This window comes from Mustela putorius, unplaced genomic scaffold (genome assembly GCF_011764305.1).
Source record: "Mustela putorius furo isolate JIRA1106 unplaced genomic scaffold, ASM1176430v1.1 tig00003898_pilon_pilon_pilon, whole genome shotgun sequence".
Classification (NCBI taxonomy): Eukaryota; Metazoa; Chordata; class Mammalia; order Carnivora; family Mustelidae; genus Mustela; species Mustela putorius.
In genome coordinates this window covers 21,382,294-21,404,177 of record NW_025422047.1, presented here as the reverse complement: position 1 = coordinate 21,404,177, position 21,884 = coordinate 21,382,294, and the positions used below count along the sequence as shown (strand labels likewise).

At 44.5% G+C, this 21,884-nt stretch overlaps 1 protein-coding gene and 1 long non-coding RNA gene across 2 annotated transcripts in view; one reads left to right on the top strand and one right to left on the bottom strand.

Annotated features, from left to right (window-relative positions):
- The window catches only part of LOC101670020, a 180,132-nt gene that overhangs the window by 124,801 nt on the left and 33,447 nt on the right, over window positions 1–21,884 (top strand). The window lies entirely within an intron of this gene.
- Window positions 3,784–20,787, bottom strand: DHRS2 (dehydrogenase/reductase 2). The gene is made up of 9 exons (NM_001278660.1): window positions 20,705–20,787; window positions 10,179–10,364; window positions 8,458–8,635; window positions 7,586–7,687; window positions 6,324–6,394; window positions 5,471–5,522; window positions 4,789–4,923; window positions 4,376–4,431; window positions 3,784–4,053 (listed from the first exon to the last, which is right to left on the bottom strand). The coding sequence occupies exons 2-9, from the start codon at window positions 10,325–10,327 to the stop codon at window positions 3,942–3,944; spliced, it is 855 nt and encodes a 284-aa protein (NP_001265589.1). The 5' UTR covers window positions 10,328–10,364; window positions 20,705–20,787; the 3' UTR covers window positions 3,784–3,941.

Below are 21,884 nucleotides of genomic sequence, written 5' to 3'. Positions count from 1 at the left end.
CGTGGGGGCACCACTCTTAGGAGCTAATTACCTCCAAAAGCCTCTACCTCCAAGTACTACCGCAGCTTGGGGATTAGATTTCAACATGATTTTTTGGGAAAGGTGACCATTCAGTCCTTAATACTTATGAAATGTCATGTGTCAGTTTTGCCACATCCCCCCAAATAATATGAAGGCAACTCAGGACCATGAGAATTCTGTCCTCACTACTCCACCCCCAGAGCAGGAACCTGCACGCTAGTCCTGTGATGTGCAGGAACTCAGACCCGTAGAACAGGAGTTAGAGGGGCTCCTGGGTGGCTCAGTCTGTGAAGCATCTGCCTTTGGCTCAGATCATGATCTGGGGATCGCGCCCCACGTTGGGTTCCCTGCTTGGCAGGAAGCCTGCTTCTCCCTCTCCCTCTGCCTGCAGCTCCCCTTGCTTGTGCTTGCTCTCTCTCTCTCTCTCTCTCTGTGTGTGTGTCAAATGAATAAATAAAATCTTAAAAAAAAAATAACAGTAGTTAGACTTCACATCTTGTGAAGGTCAAGAAGACATCAGTCTCCTTCCTCCGACGGCACTTGCTGCCACCCAGTTCCTGCCTACTCCAACTTCCACTCTGTTTGCTGTTCAGCTCATTAGTCCCTATCTTATGGCAGTCTTCCTCATTAAAATGTGGATTTCCTTTTTCTACCCTGAGGGTCTTGTTTCTATGGTGATACAAGAGCAAGTCTGTGCAGAGGTATTGCAATTGGAAGCTTTCACTCACTTTGAGAGGTAGTTAAAACTGATTGAGATAGAGGGTCAGTGGAGACCCTGCAAATGCCTGGCAGAGATCAAAACTTGGCAGCAAAGGCAGGAGGGATGACCTCATGGAGACATGAAATTTTTCACACCCGTCTAACATTAATTTTTAGGTATTCTATGATGTTTTTCACATATCACCTTCGACATTAGACAAGTTTTTAAACAACTCACACAACTTTTTAAAACAACTTTGTCAAACAAAGAGGGTAGTATATGGCAACCACAGGATGATAAAGGATTCCTGGAGCTTTCTCTTTATGAATGAAAGAGGATTTAAACAATTTTTCATGTGAAAGGTAAACGAATAATAGAAAGAGGAAAGTTCAGTAGCATAACTTATAAAAATGGTTCTACAGCAAAGTCTAATCCTCTCCTTTTTGTTTACTCCTGCATACAATGAAACAGTTTTAAAGAGTAATTTTCAAAAAAAAATAACACAATGATTCTCATACAAATAAAAAAGGAACGCGTGTCAAATCTGATCTGACTCCTTAATTAATGAGAGAACTAATAACATGTTAAGACTAATTCAGAGAACATTCGAGAAGCTAGGTTTTGATAGGAAATGTTAGACTAAGATTTGGCAGTTAGACAAAACTGCTTAACTTCCAATGAGACAATAAACCATAACCTTTGGGATTGTCTATTCTAATAGACAGGATTATTTGCATCTCTAACAGACAAAAACCCTACACATTAACCTTTGCTCAGAGATGACAGAAAGTCAAGCCCTACAGTGCACTGAAAATATTCTGCCAGCTGTTCTGTCCATTTCCAAGTTTTTTTTTTTTTAAGATTTTATTTATTTATTTGAGAGAGAAAGAATGAGATAGAGAGAGAGCGTGAGAGGATGGTCAGAGGGAGAAGCAAACTTACTGCTAAGCAGGGAGTCCAATGCAGGACTCAGTCCTGAGACTCCAGGACCATGACCCAAGCCGAAGGCAGTCACTCAACCAACTGAGTCACCCAGGTGACCCTATTTCCAAGTTTCAAATGATTTTTCTGACATGGAGTGAAAACAGCTTTTTAAGGGAAGAGGTAGTACAGGTGGCTCTGGAAAGAAGGAAGCCAAGAGGGCAGCAAAAAGTTCTGGGAGCCCACAAACTCTTCCTCCTGATTCAGGAAGTAGAGTGACTGCCAGCAGCTCTCCACATCAAGAGTGAGCTAGGACTTACTGAACTGGCACCACTTGGCCTCCCCACCTGCCCTCCCAAAGGGGAGAGTGAATATAGGCACTAAAAAGGAGAAGCCATCCTTCCTCTCCCCAGACAGTGGAGGGAAATAATTGCGTAGAACACCTACTCCAGGCAAGGAGCCCATAGCCCCCGGCAGAGTCCCAAACAAAATAACATGAAAAGAACCTGTCATGGGTGCAGAAGTGTTTTGAGATCTGTGGAGCCAGATGTGGTAGATCGAGGGCTCTGGCTTAAATTTGGCATTGGAGGTACTGAAGAGACACATGAAGCAGTAACTGACAGCTCAAAGACCCCAAGAGCGTGGAAAAGAAGCCCAGTTAGAGCTGAGGTGGGAGCTCTCTTAGGTTAGGGTGGGATGGGGGAGGACACCCTTCACGGAGTGGAGGGAGGGAGGAAAGGAGAGAACTTCTCACAGATAAGTTCATAAGGCAGTAGGAAGAATGAGAAGTTGGAGTTCCCAGATAATTGTTTCTGCCTCCACGCTTAAGGTGGAGGGTGGGATGGGACAGAAGAGGACTTAACAGGATTGATGTTAGGGACCAACCTGTGTTCCCTCCTCCAAATTTCTATGGTGAAGTCCTAACCCTAGCACCTCAGGGTAAAGACATATTTGGAGATAGGGTCTTTAAAAGATAATTAAGGTTTGGGACGCCTGGGTGGCTCAATTGGTTAAGCGGCTGCCTTCCGCTCAGGTCATGATCCCAGCGTCCTGGGATCGAGTCCCACATTGGGCTCCTTGCTCGGCGGGGAGCCTGCTTCTCCCTCTGCCTCTGCCTACCACTCTATCTGCCTGTGCTCCTGCTCTCTCTCTCTCTCTAACAAATAAATAAATAAAATATTTTTAAACAAGATAATTAAGGTTAAATGAGGTCCTATATGACTTGTGTCTTTATAAGGCAAGATTAGGACACAGACACACACTGAGGAAAGACCATGTGAAAACAGAGAGAGAAGGCAGCCATCTGCAAGGCAAGGAGAGGGGCCTCAGAAGAAATCAACCCAGCTGACACCTTGATCTCAGACCTCTAACTTGCAGAGCTGGAGGGGGAAAAAAATGTCTGTTGTTTCAAAACACATTGAAAGGAAAGAGAGATGTTCCCAAGTGAGACCATGTAGGAAAATTGCCAGGTGATATTAAAAGGCAAAATTATATTGGAAGGTGGGTCATCAGAGAAAGAGAAATAATGTCCAATCCAGAAATGAACATGTTTCATCTGTTTGTGGGGCTCCCTAAAATGGTCTCTAGCAGATGGATGAGCTTCAGTCTGAAACATGAGCATAAGAATCACTGAGCCAGAATTGAAGATGGCAGTGAACTCATTCAATAAATATTTATTGAGCATCTTTTATATGCAAAGTGTTCATGGCTATGAACACGACAGACAAGGTGCCTGGTCTTATGAAACCTACATTTGAATGAATAAATTATATAATAAATAAGCAAACAAGTAAGAATAATAAGGTCAAAGAGTTAAAAATTCTGTGAAGAAAACAGAGCAGATAATGTCATAGGAAGTGACTGGGGTGGGAACAACATTAATTACACAAAAGGTGGTCAGCAAGAAGGTATCTCAGAAGTTCTATTTGATCTGAGACCTGAAAGATAAAAATAAACAAAAGCAGGAGCAGATAGAAAGTATCCTGCTCAATTTCCAATTTCACTGGGAAGGGTGGAAGGAAGGGAAGAAGGGGTAAAGCCTTAGGGGTGATAAGGGAAGGGACTAATCTAGAGATGAGACTTCCAGGTCAAGGGAAATGCTCATGTATCACTACCAAACAAGGATGATCCCAGACTGGGAGTTTCCAAACATGTTTATTTCCAAATGAGAAATTTCAAACATCTTGCCTTCCTTCTCATTTCCTGTATGATTCTGGACCCTAAGGCTCCCCACCTTATTCTCCACCAAGCCCCCAGCTGCACACTAAGGACTATGGCCCCATTCTCTTAACAGTCGGCTTCACAGCTTAGGAGAGTAGCCAGCTACCACGATGTTCTCGCCAGTGATGTAGCTGGCATCTGGCGAACACAGGAAGGCCACAATCCCTGCACACTCTTCGGGTTCCCCAAACCTGAAGGAAAGAGAGCCATACTGAAGTCACAGCCCCTGCAATGTTAACCTCCAACTTTAGGTTCTGCTGGACCAGGGTCCAGCGTTGACCCTAATGATCAGTACCTCAAGAAGAATTCTAGTCAAATCAGGTTCCAGGGAAGGTCATGGTGGGCTCAGCAGGACCATGCCCACCCTCCAGCCCTTAGTCCCAGGCTGTGCCATTCTCGACTCCAGCAAGAGAGAACAGCCAGCAGACTGGAAAGTCAGAGCTCTATCTCTTCTTGAAATTGAACTTTTCTTCAGAGTAATCACAGGCCATTAAAGCCACAAACCCCACCTACCGCTGCAATCCATAGATGTCATTCAAGTCAGGTAGCAAGTATGGCAATGATTTCTCCTGGGGAGAGATTTCCGAGTCAGTGATAGGCAGAAGGACTGTTGGTGGGGGTAAGGCAGGGGTGGTGGGAATGGCATTGTGGCAGATCGATACCTCTGTGGGAGGATGACCCTGTTCAGGAGAGGGGAGTGGGGCAGAACTTTTCTTTCCTCCCTACTGAGAATAGACACTCCATTCTGCAGGGAAATGAGAGGCCACTGGTGCCAAAGGCTGCAGGGCAGAGTCTCTGATTGATAGGCCTGGACTGAAGTTGTAATCTAAGTATGCAGGTTTCTGTGGGCCCCAGGAGCTATACCAGGGAAGGGACCAGTGGGGACCATGGGGCAGGTGTTGGGGAGCAAACACTGTGATCCTCACCGCTTGGCTAAATTCAGTCTTGATTATTCCTGGCACCAAGCAGTTCACTCGGATGCCTTTTGGAGCCAGCTCTACAGCCAGAGACTTACAGAGACCCAACAATGCTGTTTTGCTGGTGTTGTAGACTCCCAGCTTCTGAAAACCAGAAGGAAGTAGACAGAGCGGATTGGAATGTCTACAGCGGGAGGGAATGTCACCTGAATGGCCGGAACTGTGGTTCTGGGTCTCAGACTAAGTAGATACACTTGATTTTGGCCCAAACTAAAATCCCTTCTGCCACCTTTCCCCTTCTACAGTCATTTTCAAGGGGTGAAGTTTTGAGAGAGAGGGCCTTGCCCAGGCTTAGAGAAATGCCAGGGAGTTACTACCATATGTGTCCAAGCTTGAAATGGAGAAAGCCACACTGTGCTTTCCAACATTCAGCCAAGAAACTGGAATGAGGAAATCCCAGAACCCAGAACTTGCTTTACCATAAACTGTGCATACCCTGGGCAAATGGCTTAACATCCTTGGCTTTCAGAGATGTTATGGCAAAGTGAGATTATAGTCCCAAATCTGTAACAATCAAGTTCATCTCAACTCCCGTCACTAGCCAGTTCGCCCACACCCAACTATAGGGCCTCACATGAAACAAGACACTGCTTCCCCTCACCGAGCCCCATCCAAAGGGTTTTATACTCACTGGTATTGGCATATAGGCCACCATAGATGAGACCAGAACCACAGAGCCTGTCCTGTAAAGAGATGAGATGGAATGAGATGACATATTTATCCACCTAAGAGTCCAGATGAGCCAGGAAGTTGTACTTTCACAGTAAGAGGAAGCCAGCTCAAGATTCAGGATAAGGTGAGAGACTATCTGGAACACTGGGGAGAAGCTAGCAGACATGTAGGTCAATGCTACCCAGTGACCATATCCAGGGAGGTATTCCTTGGGTGGGGGACCCAAGACTTATAGGCAGCACTTCCCAAGAGCAGAGCCCCAGTAATACTCCCAAGCCGCAGACTCCTGTGAGCTCAGTGTGCCACCAAGCAGTCCCAGCCTGGTCTGCTTCCAGGTAGCTCAGAACGCAGAAGAGCCAGGCTCTGCAGGTGACTTGAGGAGAAGCAAATGCCATAGTTCCTCTAACCAGAAGGGAAACTGGTGAGATGACTCACAGCGGAGGGCTGGAGTCAAAGGACCAGAGCTGGGGTTCCAGGTGACCTCCTTCTTAACCCTTCTTCCCTGGAGCTGCCACTACAGGAGCAAGGTTCCTGCATTCTCTCAGATCAAAAGAACAAGGACTCATGACAGGTCCTATGAGGACCTGAAAGGCAGGTTTCTCCTCCTTCCCAGCAATTTTTTTTTTCTTCAGAATTGTCTCATCCCGTAGGGAAGAAGGTAGGTTTGAGAATGGAGAACATGTCCCAAAGGACACACCTCCCACTTCTCCCGCCACCCTCCACTTCCTGGGCTCCTGCCCAAGTGCTTCATGTAGGGTAGAGGACACCCATGCACGAAGACCCCAGGGCCCACCAGCCCCTCCCTGCCACACCCCCTGTTCTCCATGTGAGGCAGCAGCTGGCTCAGCAGCAGGGCCGGGGACTTCACATTCACGTCCAGGATCTGAAATCAGAGCAGAGAAGAGGGAGAGATGAGATCTGTCCAATGTCCATTCTCACTGGTCACTTGGAGACCCGTGGCCAGAGCAGGACCCAAGGCACTTCCCATAGCCTCAGAACTTGGGTCCTGATCTTTGACTGTGTACGATGGACAGGGTCCTTTAGGAGAAAGAATGTGAGGGCCTGTGTCGGATTCTCAGGTTCCTGTCCTGCCCAGATCATAGAGAACCACCAACAAGCTGTGGTTTGGGAGACCCTCCCGCACTGGTATCCACACCACCTCTCCCCAGTCAACATAGCCCTCCCAGAGAGGAGGCCTGAGAAAAGAGAAGGGGGAAAGAAATCAGGATGATTTGTTTTTGGTGAGTGCCTTAAGGGAAGTGTGAAAGAGAGAGGGAATCCACACTGAGCACTCAAGTCTGTCAGGAAATGTTCTGAACTGGTTTTGTTTTGTCTTGTTTTTAATTGGAAAAGTCTGAGGATGACTGAGGAGTGAGAAGGGGGAATTGAGAATTGGGTCCAGAAGACCAGGGAATGTGAGAAACAAACAGAGGTGGGGCGGGATCTACAAGGACAGGAGCTGGTCAGCCGAAGAAGACTCCGTGTGGAGGGAATGGCTCACCCTGCCCACGGACCTATCTCCGCCTACAGCGTAAGGGGAGGGGGTGGGTCAGGACTGCCAATCCCTCTCAGGGGACCTCCAGGACAGCAGGGGCAGGAGGGCAAGGGCAACAGAAGCCCCTAGAATGTTTGGTGGATTCCAAATGGGATCCCAAGTCTGGATGGGGGTCCCTCCTCTCAGCTGTGTCTGTGGACAGGTGAGGGACCCTTGGGACAGACAGACTGAAGGGATCAGAGTGGGTGCCCATGAGTCCAGACCGGAACAGCCTCAGAACCCTTCACCATAGACCAGAAATCTCTTCTGGCGTCTCAGGACTTTGTAGTAGAGGCCAGGACAAGGAGAGTCAACTTGGAGAGTCCTAAGAGAGGGGGGCCTGCTGGTGCCTGGCATACGGGGACCATGGTAGTGCCTATTAGCTTCCTGATAGGTGGTTTGACCCAGGTGACCTCATCCCCCACCCATCAAAGTCAGTAGTGACAGGAGTATGAGAGACCTTTGGTACTATGTGTGTGTGTGCAAATATGGTAGACAGAGAACCACGCAAGCTGTGTAAGATCCTACCCCAGTCCTCACCTTGTCCCACACCTGTTCACTGGCCCCCAGAGTGCTCCCCACCAAAGGGTTGACCCCTGCCACGCATACCAGGAAGTCGACACCCCCACAATGCTCCAGGGCCTGTGGAGGAAATGACAGGATAGGGGTTGAAGGAATGGAATAAAAGGTTCCCAGAAGCCTCTCCTTCCCTAGCCAGACTAATGACTTAGAACAAAGTGAGTAACACCTTCCTGCCTGGGGCGATCCTGGGGCAGAGTCAGACCTTGGAGATCAGAAGTTGAGTGAGATATTTGTTTCTCACCTTCCTGGAAGCATCTAATTTCTGCCCCACAAGATACTTACTTGGTAGCTCGTTCCCCAGTCCAGATCTTCACTCATGGGGTTGCTGCTTCTACATTGCCCTTTCTCTCACCTCTGCCTCACAGCTCACTCCTTCCAGGACTGGTCTTAACCACATGAACTGGTCTTAACCCAGACTGTGACTCTAGTGGGCTCCCCAACCCAACACCTGGGTGCACTAGCACTGTGCTGCTCAAACTCTAACAGGTACACTCACCTGGAGTCTGGTTAAATGCGATTTAAATTCAGCAGCTCTGGGGAGATCTGAAATTCTGGGTCCCCAGCAAGCTCCCAGGACACGCCCCACTGAGGGGTCATCAGACTACCCTTTGACAACAAGTCTCTAGTCTAGGCCATGTGAGTTCCTTCCTTACCTGGAACATCCCTTGTCAGCCACACTGACACGACACTGGTTGTCCATTTGTTTTATCCCTTGAGCAGGACCCTATCCTGGGTCACATATGCCTAGACACCAATGCTAGAGACCTCCAGCCCCTCCCACCATGGCTAAGCCTGTCTGTCCCCAACTGCCTTCCAACCCTGGCACTCACGGTGGCCACCAGCCGCTCCCGGTCCTCAGCCTTCCCAACGTGGCACACAGTGCCTGTCACACTCAGCCCCTCCCCCTGTAGCATGGCCACTGCCCGGTCCACGTTCTGCTGCTTCCGGCTGCTGATGACCACATGGGCCCCGTCCTGGGCCAGGCGCCGTGCGATGGCGAAGCCGATCCTGTGGGCAGAGATGGCTGTGGTGGCTTTATTCCCTTCCCATTCTCCCCCTAGTAGCCTGATCATGAGACACAAATTGAGTTCCACAGTATGACCCAAGAGCTGCTCCAAATCCTTCCGAGCAGGGAGGAAGAACAATTGAATATGACTATATACATCAGGCCTTCACCAAGGCTACCTCATTTAAGTCTTACCATGTATAACAATCATATTTTAGAGGGGAGAAAATTTTCACGTTAATTTTGTTAAAGGAAGGTTTTATTTATTAAGTCTTTTTTTTTTAATTTTATTTATTTATTTGACAGAATGAGAGCACACAAGCAGGGCAGACAGTGGGGAGAGTGAGGGAGAAGTAGACTCCCTGCCAAGCAGGGAGCCCAAAGTGGGGCTCAATTCAAGGACCCTGGGATCATGACCTGAGCTGAAAGCAGATGCCTAACCATCTAAGCCACCCAGGCACCCCAAAAGGAAGGTTTTAAAATGAACATTTGTAAATGTGCTGGGCACTCAGCCTCGATTATAGAGAACCCTCAGCTGCCCAACATTCTCTCCCTTAGGCCTCTCCTACCAGAGGCCTCTGGTTAGAAATTCCTTTCTCTAAGCCTAATAGTTTCTTCTGCTCTGCAGTGGAAAAACTTCCCTGCTGAAAAAAATGTTCTGTCCCCTCTGCATCTCCTTACTTTAAGAGGTCTGAAGCTGCTCTGGGCGGGGCTGGCTGAGCCCCGGTAATGAAAGGGCAGAAGGCATATTTCTCCTGTCCCCTGGAAACTCTCTGGGCAGCTTGGCATTTTGGAGGTATTCATTTGTCATGAAGGCTGGGCACGGGGAGCCCACACAAAGATTTAAAACACCATTGGGTCTGGGAAACCTGGAATGATTAAGCATTTCTAAAATGGAATGGTCCAAATTAGTGATGGTCAAGACCATGAACAGTCAAAAGGAAGATGGTGGTCCAGAAGCACTCAACACCAGGAGCCTCCTTTCCTCCTGTCTGCAATAGCAATTAGAGGAGGAGCAGAACTGGAGGGACACTGAAAGAAACATGGCAGAAGGGGAGGTTCATCTATAAAAGGTCTCTGAGTTGGTCTTGAGATGTTGTCCTGCCCATTGCCTTAGTGCCGGTAGGTATTATGCAGCCAGTGAAACCCCGAGTCTGAGAGGCAAGTAGGTCTTGGGCTTCTCCCTGATAGACCAGGACCCTAAAAGACCACAGTGATATGCCTAGGAAGGATAGGGAAAGAGGGTTGTCCTGATGATAACAAGTTAAATGTCTTCTGGTTACTCAGCAAGTACGTGACAGAGATTAGATTCCAACACTACTCTGATTGACTCAGAATCAGCTGGTTTTCCAACTACATCATTCTTAGAAATCAGAAACCAGATGTTTTAGGGAGAGTTGCTAAGATTTAGAGTTCGTTGTAAATGCTGGAGCTGTGGGGGTGTCAGGCAGGGATGTCTGAGAAGGGCACTGATTGCTGAGCTCACTCTGGGATGGGGACACTAACATCTTGTGATATTGCAATGAGGGATTCCCTTTTGCTTACCCCTTTGTGGACCCAGTGATCACAGCCACTTTCTCAGCCAGCGCACAGCTCCTGTCTGCACTACTGCTGCTCATTCTTGCTGACAGAGGCTTGGAGGAGTTACGAAGACCCCTAAAGGCCCACGACACAGCTCTGAGCATGGCAGTCATTGGCCTCCTTCTTTCTGGACCCACTCTGAGGAAGAACCTGGAAAGACAATCACAACAAGAAATATATCAGGATCTGTGTCTTCATTCATCCTTCAAACTTCCCAGGGAAGTACAGAGCTGCTTGTGCCTTTCCACTACCTGTCCACTGAAGGGCCTCCTCATTGTAGTGAACCACACCACCACCACAGAGTGGGTAGCCATGGTGCTGGATTTCTGGTAGATGCCTGAGGAATTCTTGCCTGACACCTCCACACACCCCAAACAAGGAATGTCACTGTACTCTTCTTAGAGTCACCTTTGCACTTCCCTCTCCACATCCATGCTTCCACAAAGATGTTGCTTTCAACTTTTTCTCAACTTTCCCCAGCCTTTTGCAACAACCTGGCCCAAGCTCTTGTCAGCTCCCTGATATGCCACAACCTCCTCTTCTCTCAGCTCCTACTGAAGCCACAGCCTTAGCCCCCATATCAGAGATACCAAACTCGTCAGCACTTGACAGGCAAGTTGCTTCTCCTCATCACAAATGACTCTCATCCAACAGTAGAGGAAAGTCCAACCATTCTCTTCTGGTTCCCAAACTTTTGTGGGGTCTCCACACTCACCCCTCCTTCACACTTTTCTGGTCCACCTGCCCAAAGATCCCATGGCACCTTTGCCATTGCAACTGCATCAGCAACACCTCATTTCTGCAACAACTCTTTCTCACTTCACATCTTTCATCTTCTGGGGAGATCAAGGAGCAATTGTCTTAGGTTGGCCCTGGAGATGGCTCTGGGAAACCATGTTAGGGGAGTGGAGGGAGAGAGATAGAAGGGAAGATTGTCCACAAGAGGTGCTTGACCAACCATTCTAGTTTTCCAGGACTGCGGGTTTTAGTACCGAAAGACCCAGATTCCATGGAACTGCTCAGTCCTAAGCAAACCAGGATATTTGGTTCATCTCATGAAAGTATATTTCCAACTCCTATCAGTCATTTGTTGAGGACATTTCCTGAGCAGCATTAGTTCCATCACATTTTCAACCTCCCCCACCTGTGCTCAGAAACATTTAGGAAGAGTCATAGCTGCTCATTGATGGGCATTGAGCTTTCATGGACAGAAAGATAAGTGCCCCGGGAACAGAAGCAAGACACAAATAGCATCTATTACATATGTCACATTTATTGATGATTGTGTCCTAAACATAGTGCTATGCACGCTACATTTTTTTTTTCAGTTTAATAATCATGATAGCATTTGGAGTTAGTGGCAGTCACTATCCACATCTTGCAGAACCATAAACTGAAACAAAGAGTTAAATTGTTCAGTCTCTCACCAGAAAGTGAAATGCTCAGGTTCAAAAACAAGTCTACTGAATATAGTTTGTAATTTTAATATCTAAATTCTACTGCCTTCTCTGACTTCCTCAGGGAGGGGCTACTTGTTCTGAGCCCACAGAACTTATATATTTGTCTTGGCTACCCTCAAACTTTAAAAATAAACATATACTTACCATATGACCAACAATTGTACTCCTGGGCATTTATCCCAGAGAAATGAAAACATATGTCCACACAACATCATGCACATGAACATTTATAGAAACTTCATTTGTATTAGCCAAAGCTGGAAATGACTCAAAATTCCTTCAATGAATGGTTGAGCCAAGTGTGGTACATCTTCCCAGTGGTGTAAAATAAAATATATTTCATCTCCATCCTTGGTTCCTGGCACAGAGCTCCTAAAACCCTTGGGATTTTTTGAGTGATAGGGGTATCTTTTGTTATTCATAAGGAGCCCCTTTCCAATCACAAACTAAGTTCACGCTAGTAAGGTGACTTAAGGTGGGGATCCTAGGTAGCCCCAGGATGGGGCCAGTCACCAGAAAGACTGAGTGATGAGAAAGTTGGAACTAGCAGCTCCACCTACCCACCTCAGGAAGAGAGAGAGGGGCTGGAGGAGGAGCTCTATAAAAACTCTTGAATAATGAGATTCAGAGAGCTTCCAGAAAAAGGTATTGAACTATACATACGCACGCACGCACACACACGCGCACTCACCTATACATTGCCCTATACATTAATTCCACATGGCTGTTCCTACGTTGTATCCTTTTTTATTTTAAATAACATCAAATTTTATTTTTAAAAAGATTTTATTTATTTTTATTTGAGAGAGGGAGTCAGAAAGAGAGTGAGAGGGGAGAAGGTAAGAGGGAGAAGCAGACTCCCCATGGAGCTGGGAGCCTGATGTGGGACTTGATCCTGGGACTCCGGGATCATGACCTAAGCCAAAGGCAGTTGTTTAACCAACTGAGCCACCCCAGTGCCCTCTAAGTTGTATCCTTTATAATAAACCAGTCAATTGAAGTAAACAAAGTGTTCTCCTGAGCTCTGCAGGTCATATTAGCAAATCATCAAACCTAAGAAAGAGGTTGTGGGGATTCCCAATTTATAGCTGGTTGATCAGAAACATGGGTGGCTTGGGACTTGTAATTGGTGTCTGGACTAGGATAGTCATATGGGACCCAACTCTTAAACCTCTGGCATCTGAGGCTCACTAGTTAATGTCAGAATTGAATTACATTATTGGGCACTCAGCTGGTGCTGAAGAATTTGTTGGTGTTCAAAAACACTTTAAAGCAATAAAAAGAAACAAACTACTGATATGTGCAACGATTTGGATGGAGCTCAAGGAAATTATGCTGAGTGAAAAAGGCAATTCCCTTAATGATTTCACTAATATGGCATTCTCAAAAGGACAACATTATACATATGGAGAAGAGATTTGTTATTGCCAGGGGTTAGGGAAGGAGTTGGGGGAGGCAGATGGGTTTGGCTCTAAAGAGGTAGCACAAGGAATCTTTGTGGTGATGAAATAGTTCTGTATCCCAGCTGTGCTGGTGGTTTCACAAATCTGCATATGTGATAACAGTCCAGCATCACCTACACAAATGATTGCACATGAAACTGGTGAAATCTGAGTAAGGTCTGTGGATTGTATCTGTGTCAGTTTCCCGGTTTGAATACTGAACTATCATTTAGAAGATGGATAGGAAATAGGAAATTTTGGATGGAGGGTATGCAGGACCTCTCCGTAGTGTTTTTGCAACTTTCTTTGAACTTAAAGCTGTTTCAACCCAAAAACTTTTAAAGAAATTCACTTGGCTTTGACTCATAGAAAAACTGTACTAAGATCTACAGAAGAATAAAATACAAATTCATCAACTGGGGCTATTTTTATATTTCTAGAATCGCTATAAAGAAACTGTTTGTTAAAGTAGACATCCACTCTGTAATATGTACTCCTGCCTCTTATTAAGGGAGACATATCGTGCTCGCTTCGGCAGCACATATACAAGGGAGGCACGTCTTTCATCATTAGTCATTACAAGTGGGCAGTGTGGGGGAATAAGGATCAAGCTCGGCTGATGAGACAGAGCACAGCACAAATAAAAGCCTGCTCTCTAGGAGATGAAGTGAGACAGAGTGAGCACCCTGGGCAGAAGAAGTGAGGAAACTCCTGTAAAAGGAAGAGGGTGTGGGAGCTTGAAGCTACTAGTCTCCTCATCTTGGTAGTTAGGGCTGAGAAAGCTCCAGGCACAGAGTCTAGTCAGAGTTGGCCTGAGGTGGGATAGAGAGGTGGCCAGCATCGACAGAGCCAAGGGCCTGGATAAGGTGAGATGCTGAGGTAAGGCCATGGGATTTGGTGCTTTCTCTAATGGACCAAAAAAAAAAAAAAAAAAAAAAAAAAAAGATCCTGGAGGTTTTTAGAAATTGATAATTTTTTTTTAAGATTTTATTTGTTTATTTATTTATTTATCAGAGAGAAAGAGAGAGAGCACAAACAGGCAGAGTGGCTGGCAAAGGCAGAGAGAGAAGTGGGCTCCCCACTGAAAAGGAGCCCAATGAGGGACTCAATCCCAGGACCCTGGATCATGACCTGGGCTGAAGGCAGCGCTTAACTGACTGAGGCACCCAGGTGTCCCAGAAGTTGATAATTTTTATATAAATGATGATCATGACACTCAAAGAGGCATACATGCTGAAATAGCCAATACTTGTTTCTCTAGTGTTCATTTTTTGTGTGTGTCTTAATTCCTGTTCCATTTCCTGAGTGGTCTATCCTGGTCTTTCTACGTAAGCCCCCACACAAGTAGAGGAGTAATAGAGATAGCTAACCTAACCCTTTTTAGGGAAAACATCATAGGACTCTGAGACTAGAGAAGTTCACTTCTATATTCAACATAAAAGCTAGAAGCAACCAGGCACTTGCTACTTAAATCTCTGGGTTTTGAAACAAGTTAAATTTTGATCTCAAGGAGTATTATGGACTGAATTATGTTTCCCTCCAGGCCCCACATTTGTATATTGAGGCCTTAACTTCCATTACCTCACAGTGTGACTTGGGAGGGGAGATGGGGCCTTTAATGAGGTGATTAAGTTAAAATGGGGCCACTAGGGTAGGCCTTAGTCCAGTCTGACCACTGTCCCTATAAGAAGAGGACATTTGGACATACAAAGGGATGTGTGCACACAAGGAAAAGGCCATGTGAGGACACAGTGAGAAGGCAGCCATCCGCAAGCCAAAGAGAGAGACCTCAGGAGAAATAAAATCTGCCAACACCTTGATCTTGGACTTCCAGCCTCCAGAATTGTGAGAAATAAATTTCTGTTGCTTAAGCTCCCCATCTATGGCATTTTTGTTATGGCAGCCCTAGTAGACTGATACCAGAAGAAACCTCAATAATATTCCTTGACACGTTATGTTATTACCCATTAGTCTCCCTCAACCCTTCTTTTAACAAAAAAGGCACACTACAGCTTTCTGACAGGCAAAACAAACAAACAAACAAACAAACAACCCAGGAGATAGAGAATAGAAAGGCAGGGCACCTGGGTGGCTCACCTGGTTAAGCACATGACCCTTAGTTCAGGTCTTGATCTCAGGGTCATTAGTTCGGGCCCCATGTTGGAGCCCTACTTAAAAAGAAGAGGAGGGGGGCGCCTGGGTGGCTCAGTGGGTTAAGCCTCTGCCTTCGGCTCAGGTCATGATCTCAGGGTCCTGGGATCGAGTCCTGCAACAGGCTCTCTGCTCAGCAGGGGGCCTGCTTCCTCCTCTCTCTCTGCCTGCCTCTCCATCTACTTGTGATTTCTCTCTGTCAAATAAATAAATAAAATCTTTAAAAAAAAAAGGGGGGGGAGGAGGAAGGAGGAGGAAGGAGAAGGAGGAGGAAAAAGAGGAGGAGGAGGAAGAGGAAGGGGAGGAGGAGAAAAAAAAGAAGTAGGAAGGCAAATATGAGCCTCAGACTCATGAATTTGAAGAGAGCAAATGTGTCTCTGGTGATGCAAGTGAGATGGGCTGGGCTTCCACAGGTTGGGGTGGGATCAGAAAGCCAAAGTTATATGGCAGAAGGCAGTAAAAAAACCCCAGTCATCTTAATGTTTTTATACTCCATCCCTGATCTTCTGACACTGATCATGGAACAAAATATATGTCCCTATTTTTGGTCCAGAAAATGTGGTCACTATTGCTATATCTCCTCCTCCAAAAGAGAAAGGTGTTACCAGGAACAGCTGCCCTACATCCACAGGCATTCATGTGATATATTTCATATTTCCACTCTTGGACTATACTTAGTCTCCGGTTGATTTACCATCTTTGTTTTCAAATCATAGAACCCAAAAAAACCGTGGTAACACATAGAGACTTGTATGTTCTGAGAAATACGCATATATGTTTTATGCATGCTATGTATTTTACATATACATAAATACACAAATATGTGTTATATACGATATATCTTTGTGTGCTATATGTTAGTGGATCTGGAATGATCCAGCTGGGATTTGCTGGGATTCTGCAAAAATCTTGACATCCACCTAAAACGTTTACATATAAAAACAGATTTATGACCAGAAATGTTTATTGTCTTATTTGTAACAGGTGAAAAAATAGATTAAAATTTAGGTGCTGAATATGGCATGTTACCGATGGGATATATGCAACTGTTAAAAAATGGTGTTTATAAGTAGTTTGTAATAATATGGAAATGCTTCAGTTAAAATGCTAGCTGAAAAAATCATGACACAAACTTTTATGTACAGAATGACTGAAATTATATCAACATAAATGTCTACATAGAAAAATGCTTGAAAGTAAATAAGCTATAATGGAATAAAAGTGACAGATTAAATAGGTACTTCAGCCTTCCCCTTCACCACAAATCACTAGATGAAAAGATATTTTTAAGAACGAAAGAAAGAAAACAAATCCAAAGCAATAAGGTTAAAAAGCAAACTTTATGAAAATTATGAAGAACTCTTGAAAGTCAGGTTGGGTCACCTTGCAAGTGAAAATCACAGTCCAATTTGCCTTCAGGGGAGGACATTAGTAAAAGGCAGGAGCAGCTGCAGGTGCTCTAAGCTCAAAGGCAACAGACAGAAGGAGAAGGAGGGGCCTGAGCAATTGTTAGGAAAGAGGTATTTGCATTGGGAGGAGCCAGGCCATTGGATCTCTTCTCCAAATCATTGTCATTTTACCAAGTACCTCTCTCTTTTTTTAAAATTAACATATAAAGCATTATTTGTTTCAGGGGTACTGGTCTGTAATTCATCAGTCTTACACAATTCACAGCACTCACCGTAGCACACACCCTCCCCAATGTTCATCCCCCAGCCATTCCATACCTCCCACCCCCACCCTCCAGCAACCCTCAGTTTGTTTCCTGAGATTAAGAGTCTCTTATGGTTTGTCTCTCTCTCTGGTTTCGTCTTGTTTCATTTTTCCCTCCCTTCCCCTATGATCTTCAGTCTTGTTTCTCAAATTCCTCATATCATTAAGATCATATGATACTTGTCTTTTACTAATTGACTTATTTCGTGCCAAGCACCTCCTGAGAAAAAGCATCAGCGCTGAGAAGGTAATCATAACAAGGCCGGAAGCAATTTGGATTAACCCAATAAAAGGAATGAATGTGTTTTGACCAGCACAAAACAAGATTTTAGGAATAAGTCTAAATGTATGTGAATGTTCACAATAAATGAGCATGGGTTAAATTTACCTATTAAAAGATGGAGTTTCTCAAATTAAATCTTTTTAAAGCCCAGCTAAATACAGTTCAAAAGAGACACAGCTAGAACAAAATGGCATAGGAAAATTGTCAGTAAAGGAATAGATAACGGCAGCCTGGGTTGCTCAGTTGGCTAAGCATCCAACTCTTGGTTTTGGCTCAGATCATGATCTCAGGGTTGTGAGATCCAGCCCACAAGGGGCTCTGTGCTCAGCGGGGGAGTCCGCTTGAGATTTTCTTCCTGCCTCTGCCCCACTCACAAATGCTCTGTCTCTAAAATAAATAAATAAATCTTAAAAAAAAAGGAATAGATGACATAGCAGGCAAATATTAAAAGGCAAACAAATATGACAATAGTATAATTAGACAAAATAGAATTTGAGACAAAAAGCATTAAAATGGGAAAAAAGACTTAAGATGGGAAGTGATTAATAATTGATTTTAATAAAATATGTGGGAAACAAAAATTATATTAGTCATTAACCTTTATGTACTTAACATGTAAGCTTGAAATTGGCAAATCCAGTTAGTTGGTAACTGTAACACATACCTTTCTAAAATCACATTTCAATAGACAATGTGTAAGTAAGAAAATATAGAGAATTGTACATAAGAATTAACAAGGAACTCTCAATAAATTCGGAAGAGCAGAAATCCTATGAGTCCCTTATATCCACTCTCTCACATGCAATAAATACAGAAATTAATGTGAAAGTATAGACTCCCCCAAATATCATATACAAAGAAATTTAAGTCCCTTAAAAAATAACTTTTGGAAGAGGAAATCAAAGCAGAAAATCACTTTAGAAATGAACAACAGGGGGCACCTGGGTGGCTCAGTGGGTTAAGCCGCTGCCTTCGGCTCAGGTCATGATCTCAGGGTCCTGGGATTGAGTCCCGCAACGGGCTCTCTGCTAGGCGGGGAGCCTGCTTCCCTCTCTCTCTCTCTCTCTGCCTGCCTCTCCATCTACTTGTGATTTCTCTCTGTCAAATAAATAAATAAAATCTTAAAAAAAAAAAAAGAAATGAACAACAGTGCAAACACTTTGCAGAAGAACAAAACCCTATTGAATATGGCCAAAGCATTAGTTGTAGGATAAATTACAAATTTTCAGAAAAGAAATAATGGAAAATAATGGCACAAGCTTTCAACTCAAGAAGTTAGTAAAAGAAAATACCAATAAACTCAAAGTGGAAAGAATAAAAGATACATAAACACAAGCAAAAGAAATGAATAAACAAATACATAAAAGCAGAAATTATGAAACTGAAAACAACATCAACAAGAGAATGGAAAAGAAATACACCCAATTCTGAGGTACCTGGGTAGCTCAGTCATTAAGCATCTGCCCTCAGCTCAGGTTATGATCCCAGGGTCCTGGGATCGAGCCCCACATCGAGCCCCACATCAAGCCCCACACTGAGCCACATCAGCCTCCTTGCTTGGAGGGAAGACTGCTTCTCCCTCTCCCACTACCCCTGCTTGTGTTCCCTCTCTCACTGTCTCTCCCTCTCTCTGTGTCAAATACATAAATAAAATCTTTTTTTAAAAAAAGATACACCCCAAATTCTAAAAAAGTTTTACCTTTGGTGGTGGGACTGCATTTTTTTTTTCCCTAGAATTTTTACTCTTATTTACTTCCCAAATTTTCTATAAAAAGTATACATTGCTTTGATATTTAAAAGTCTACTATTTTAAAATACCCAGTTCCTTCTTGGAGAAATGGCTGCTTCTAGGGCTGGAACAGGAAAAACACAAGAGGAACCTGGGACATCAGATACTGCCAGAAAGTAAACAGTTGCAAAAAGAAGAAGAAGAAGAAGAAGAAGAAGAAAAGAAACAAAAGGAAAGAAAAAAAGAAAGGATGGAGGGGTGTCAAAGGGCAAAGGAGCCAAATTGCAAGAGTTTCCAGTGGCCAAAGTTGGAATAAATAATATAGTATTGAATTCTAATCTAACCTCTAAAATAAATATGTGTGTGTCGATACTGATACCAGAAAAATGACTAAGTCAATAACTAAATGATGAGGAGGAAATAAGCCTTCTTTCTAGAAGAACTCCAAATATTTTCTTTGCATGAGCTAGAGAGGAATCCCTCCTCCCGCACCCTGAGGGTAGGCTGGACTTGGAGCCTTGCTTCCAAAGAATTGAGTGTAGAGAAGGAGCAGTAGTAACTTTACTGTGGAGAAACCCAGCAGACGCTGCCCTAACCAAGTGATCAAGGTTCATATCACCATGTAAGTGACACACGGTCACAGATGCGCTGATAATGATGAGATACGAAGGGTACTTCACCTCAGGGTATTCTCCCAAGCCCAGTATCTCTGCCCAGTCGTGAGAACATTAGACCAACCCAAATTGAGGTGCATTCTACAATGTCTTGACCAATACTCCTCAAAACTGTTAAGGTCATGAAAAACAAGACTGAGGAAATGTCCCGGATAAGAGGGGACTAAGGAGACAGGTGGATTAAATGCAATATGGCATCCTGGATTGGATCTGGGCACAGAGAAAGGTAAGTGGAAAAATTGGAGAGCTAGGAATAAAGCAGGTAGTTTAGTGTGATATAGCACCAGTGTTCATTTCCTAGTTTGGATGAATGTGCCATTGTTTTACATAAAACGTTAAAATTAGAAGAAACCAAACGAAGAGTGTACAGGAGCTCTGTGTACTAGCTTTGCAACTTTTTGGCAAATCTAAAATTATTCCAAAATAAAAAGTTAATTTAAAAAAATTTTTTACCAACTATACATACCTTAGAGAACTTTGAGAATCCTTTAAGAATTTGACATGATTATTAGGGCTGTGAATAGTAAAAATCTGCTACTAAAATTTTGTAACTTTAAGTTAACTGTACATTTAGAGATTTTAGGTGACTTGTAAGAAAATTGGGCTGTTCTTAAATTTTCTGAAATAATATACTCTGAATACGCTGTGGAAACCTCTAGAGACACTTCTAGGGCCCAGGATTCACAGGAGGGCTCAGATGGATCCCTCTCCTCCCCCCCACACCTAGCTCTGCAAGAGCCCTCTGGCATGCTCTTTGAGGATGGGGACAGTTAGCCCCATGGTGCCTCTGGCAGGGCTGATACTTACTACCAGCAGGAATTTGAACTGATATTTCTGGTACATAAGAAATAAGGAGGTTAGCACTTTCTCAGTTAAGGACCACTACACCCCCTAGCCTGGCCAATCTTAAACCTTGCAGAGCAGGGATTGTACTGAGAAGAGGCTCTGGCCTCTAGTCCTTTTAGAGGACTCTGGCCTCTCCAGTCTCTGCAGCCCTTTGTCACTAGGGGTATGGGTGGAGGAAATAGACAAGCCTACCTGGGGCTGATGAACTCAGGTGCTTTCTTCTAATCCTTGAACAGAAGCCTGGCACTGTAGCAATCATGAAACTTCTGATCACCCTGAGTATTCTGCTATATAAGAGCTTCATCCCATTTCTTCTTGTCTTTCAGGACACTCCCCTTAAGCTCACCCTATTCCCTGCCCACCACACTCCCTAGCCCTTTTTTGAGTCATGAAAACATTTAAGCAAAATGTGATATCCTTAGGATCACCTATAATAGCCCTGAATGACCCCTCCTAAGGTAAGCTCCTGCCTCCCCAGCTAGGTTTCCAGTAGCAAAAGGTCCTGAAGGAAGAGAGGGGTTCACTTTCCCAGGAGAGTGCAGACAGAGGGGCACGAGGTTATGATTGCACTAAGTGGAAGAGGACTCAGGAAAGGGAGCGCATGGTACCTGGGCTATGTGTATATGCACACGCGAGCCTGACAGGAAGCCGTACACATTTATTTGTTAAGTAAAGATTTATATATCACACAGGAGAAGGAGAGGGGGGGTTTTCAAATGCCCTTATGGCCTAGAGAGAGCCTGGTGGGGGGGGGGGTGTGGCAGGAAGCAGAGTCACAGATTGAAGCACTGGAGAGCTATGGCCACAGAGAAATATTTTAGGAGGTTTTTGTCAATTCCAGCCCATTCTAGACAAAGCTACCAGTACCATCTCCTCTTGATGCACATTTGTTATGATGAATTATATGTTTCTATGAGTGGCACGTTTATATTTCTGACATCTGTTTGGAAATTCTACTCATCATCTGCAGCTGTCCCGATACTGAGGGCATTGTTATGCAATTTTTAGGTGTTCCAGAAGTACTTACAAATTGACAGACTGACACTGAACAGTGGGATTACATGAGCCTTAAAAATGTATTTATCTGATCTCTGAAAATGCTGTCATCTTACATATGCCATGGACTTTTTCTACTGTGAAATATTCCAAACAAACGGCAAAGAACGGGGTCATACAGCCAACACCCACATTTCACAAATGTTAACATTTTGCCCTAGCTCATATTTTTTAAGTAAAACATAACAGATTGAGTAAAAACCCCCTTTTGTGCCTCTCCAAGATCCTACTGCCCTCTCCCCACTCTCCCCAGAGGAGGCAATCATCCTAAAGTTATGTGTATCCTTCTTGTCCACGTTTTCGTTTTTATATTTTA

Excerpts from the sequence above, each read along its gene's own strand:
- DHRS2 (NM_001278660.1), bottom strand. The coding sequence starts at position 10,327 with ATGACTGCCATGCTCAGAGCTGTGTCGTGGGCCTTTAGGGGTCTTCGT. Across the intron at positions 6,395-7,585 it reads GTGAACAGGTGTGGGACAAG|ATCCTGGACGTGAATGTGAA; the intron begins GTGAGGACTGGG and ends CTCTGATTTCAG. Across the intron at positions 5,523-6,323 it reads CCTCACATGGAGAACAGGGG|GACAGGCTCTGTGGTTCTGG; the intron begins GTGTGGCAGGGA and ends ATCTCTTTACAG.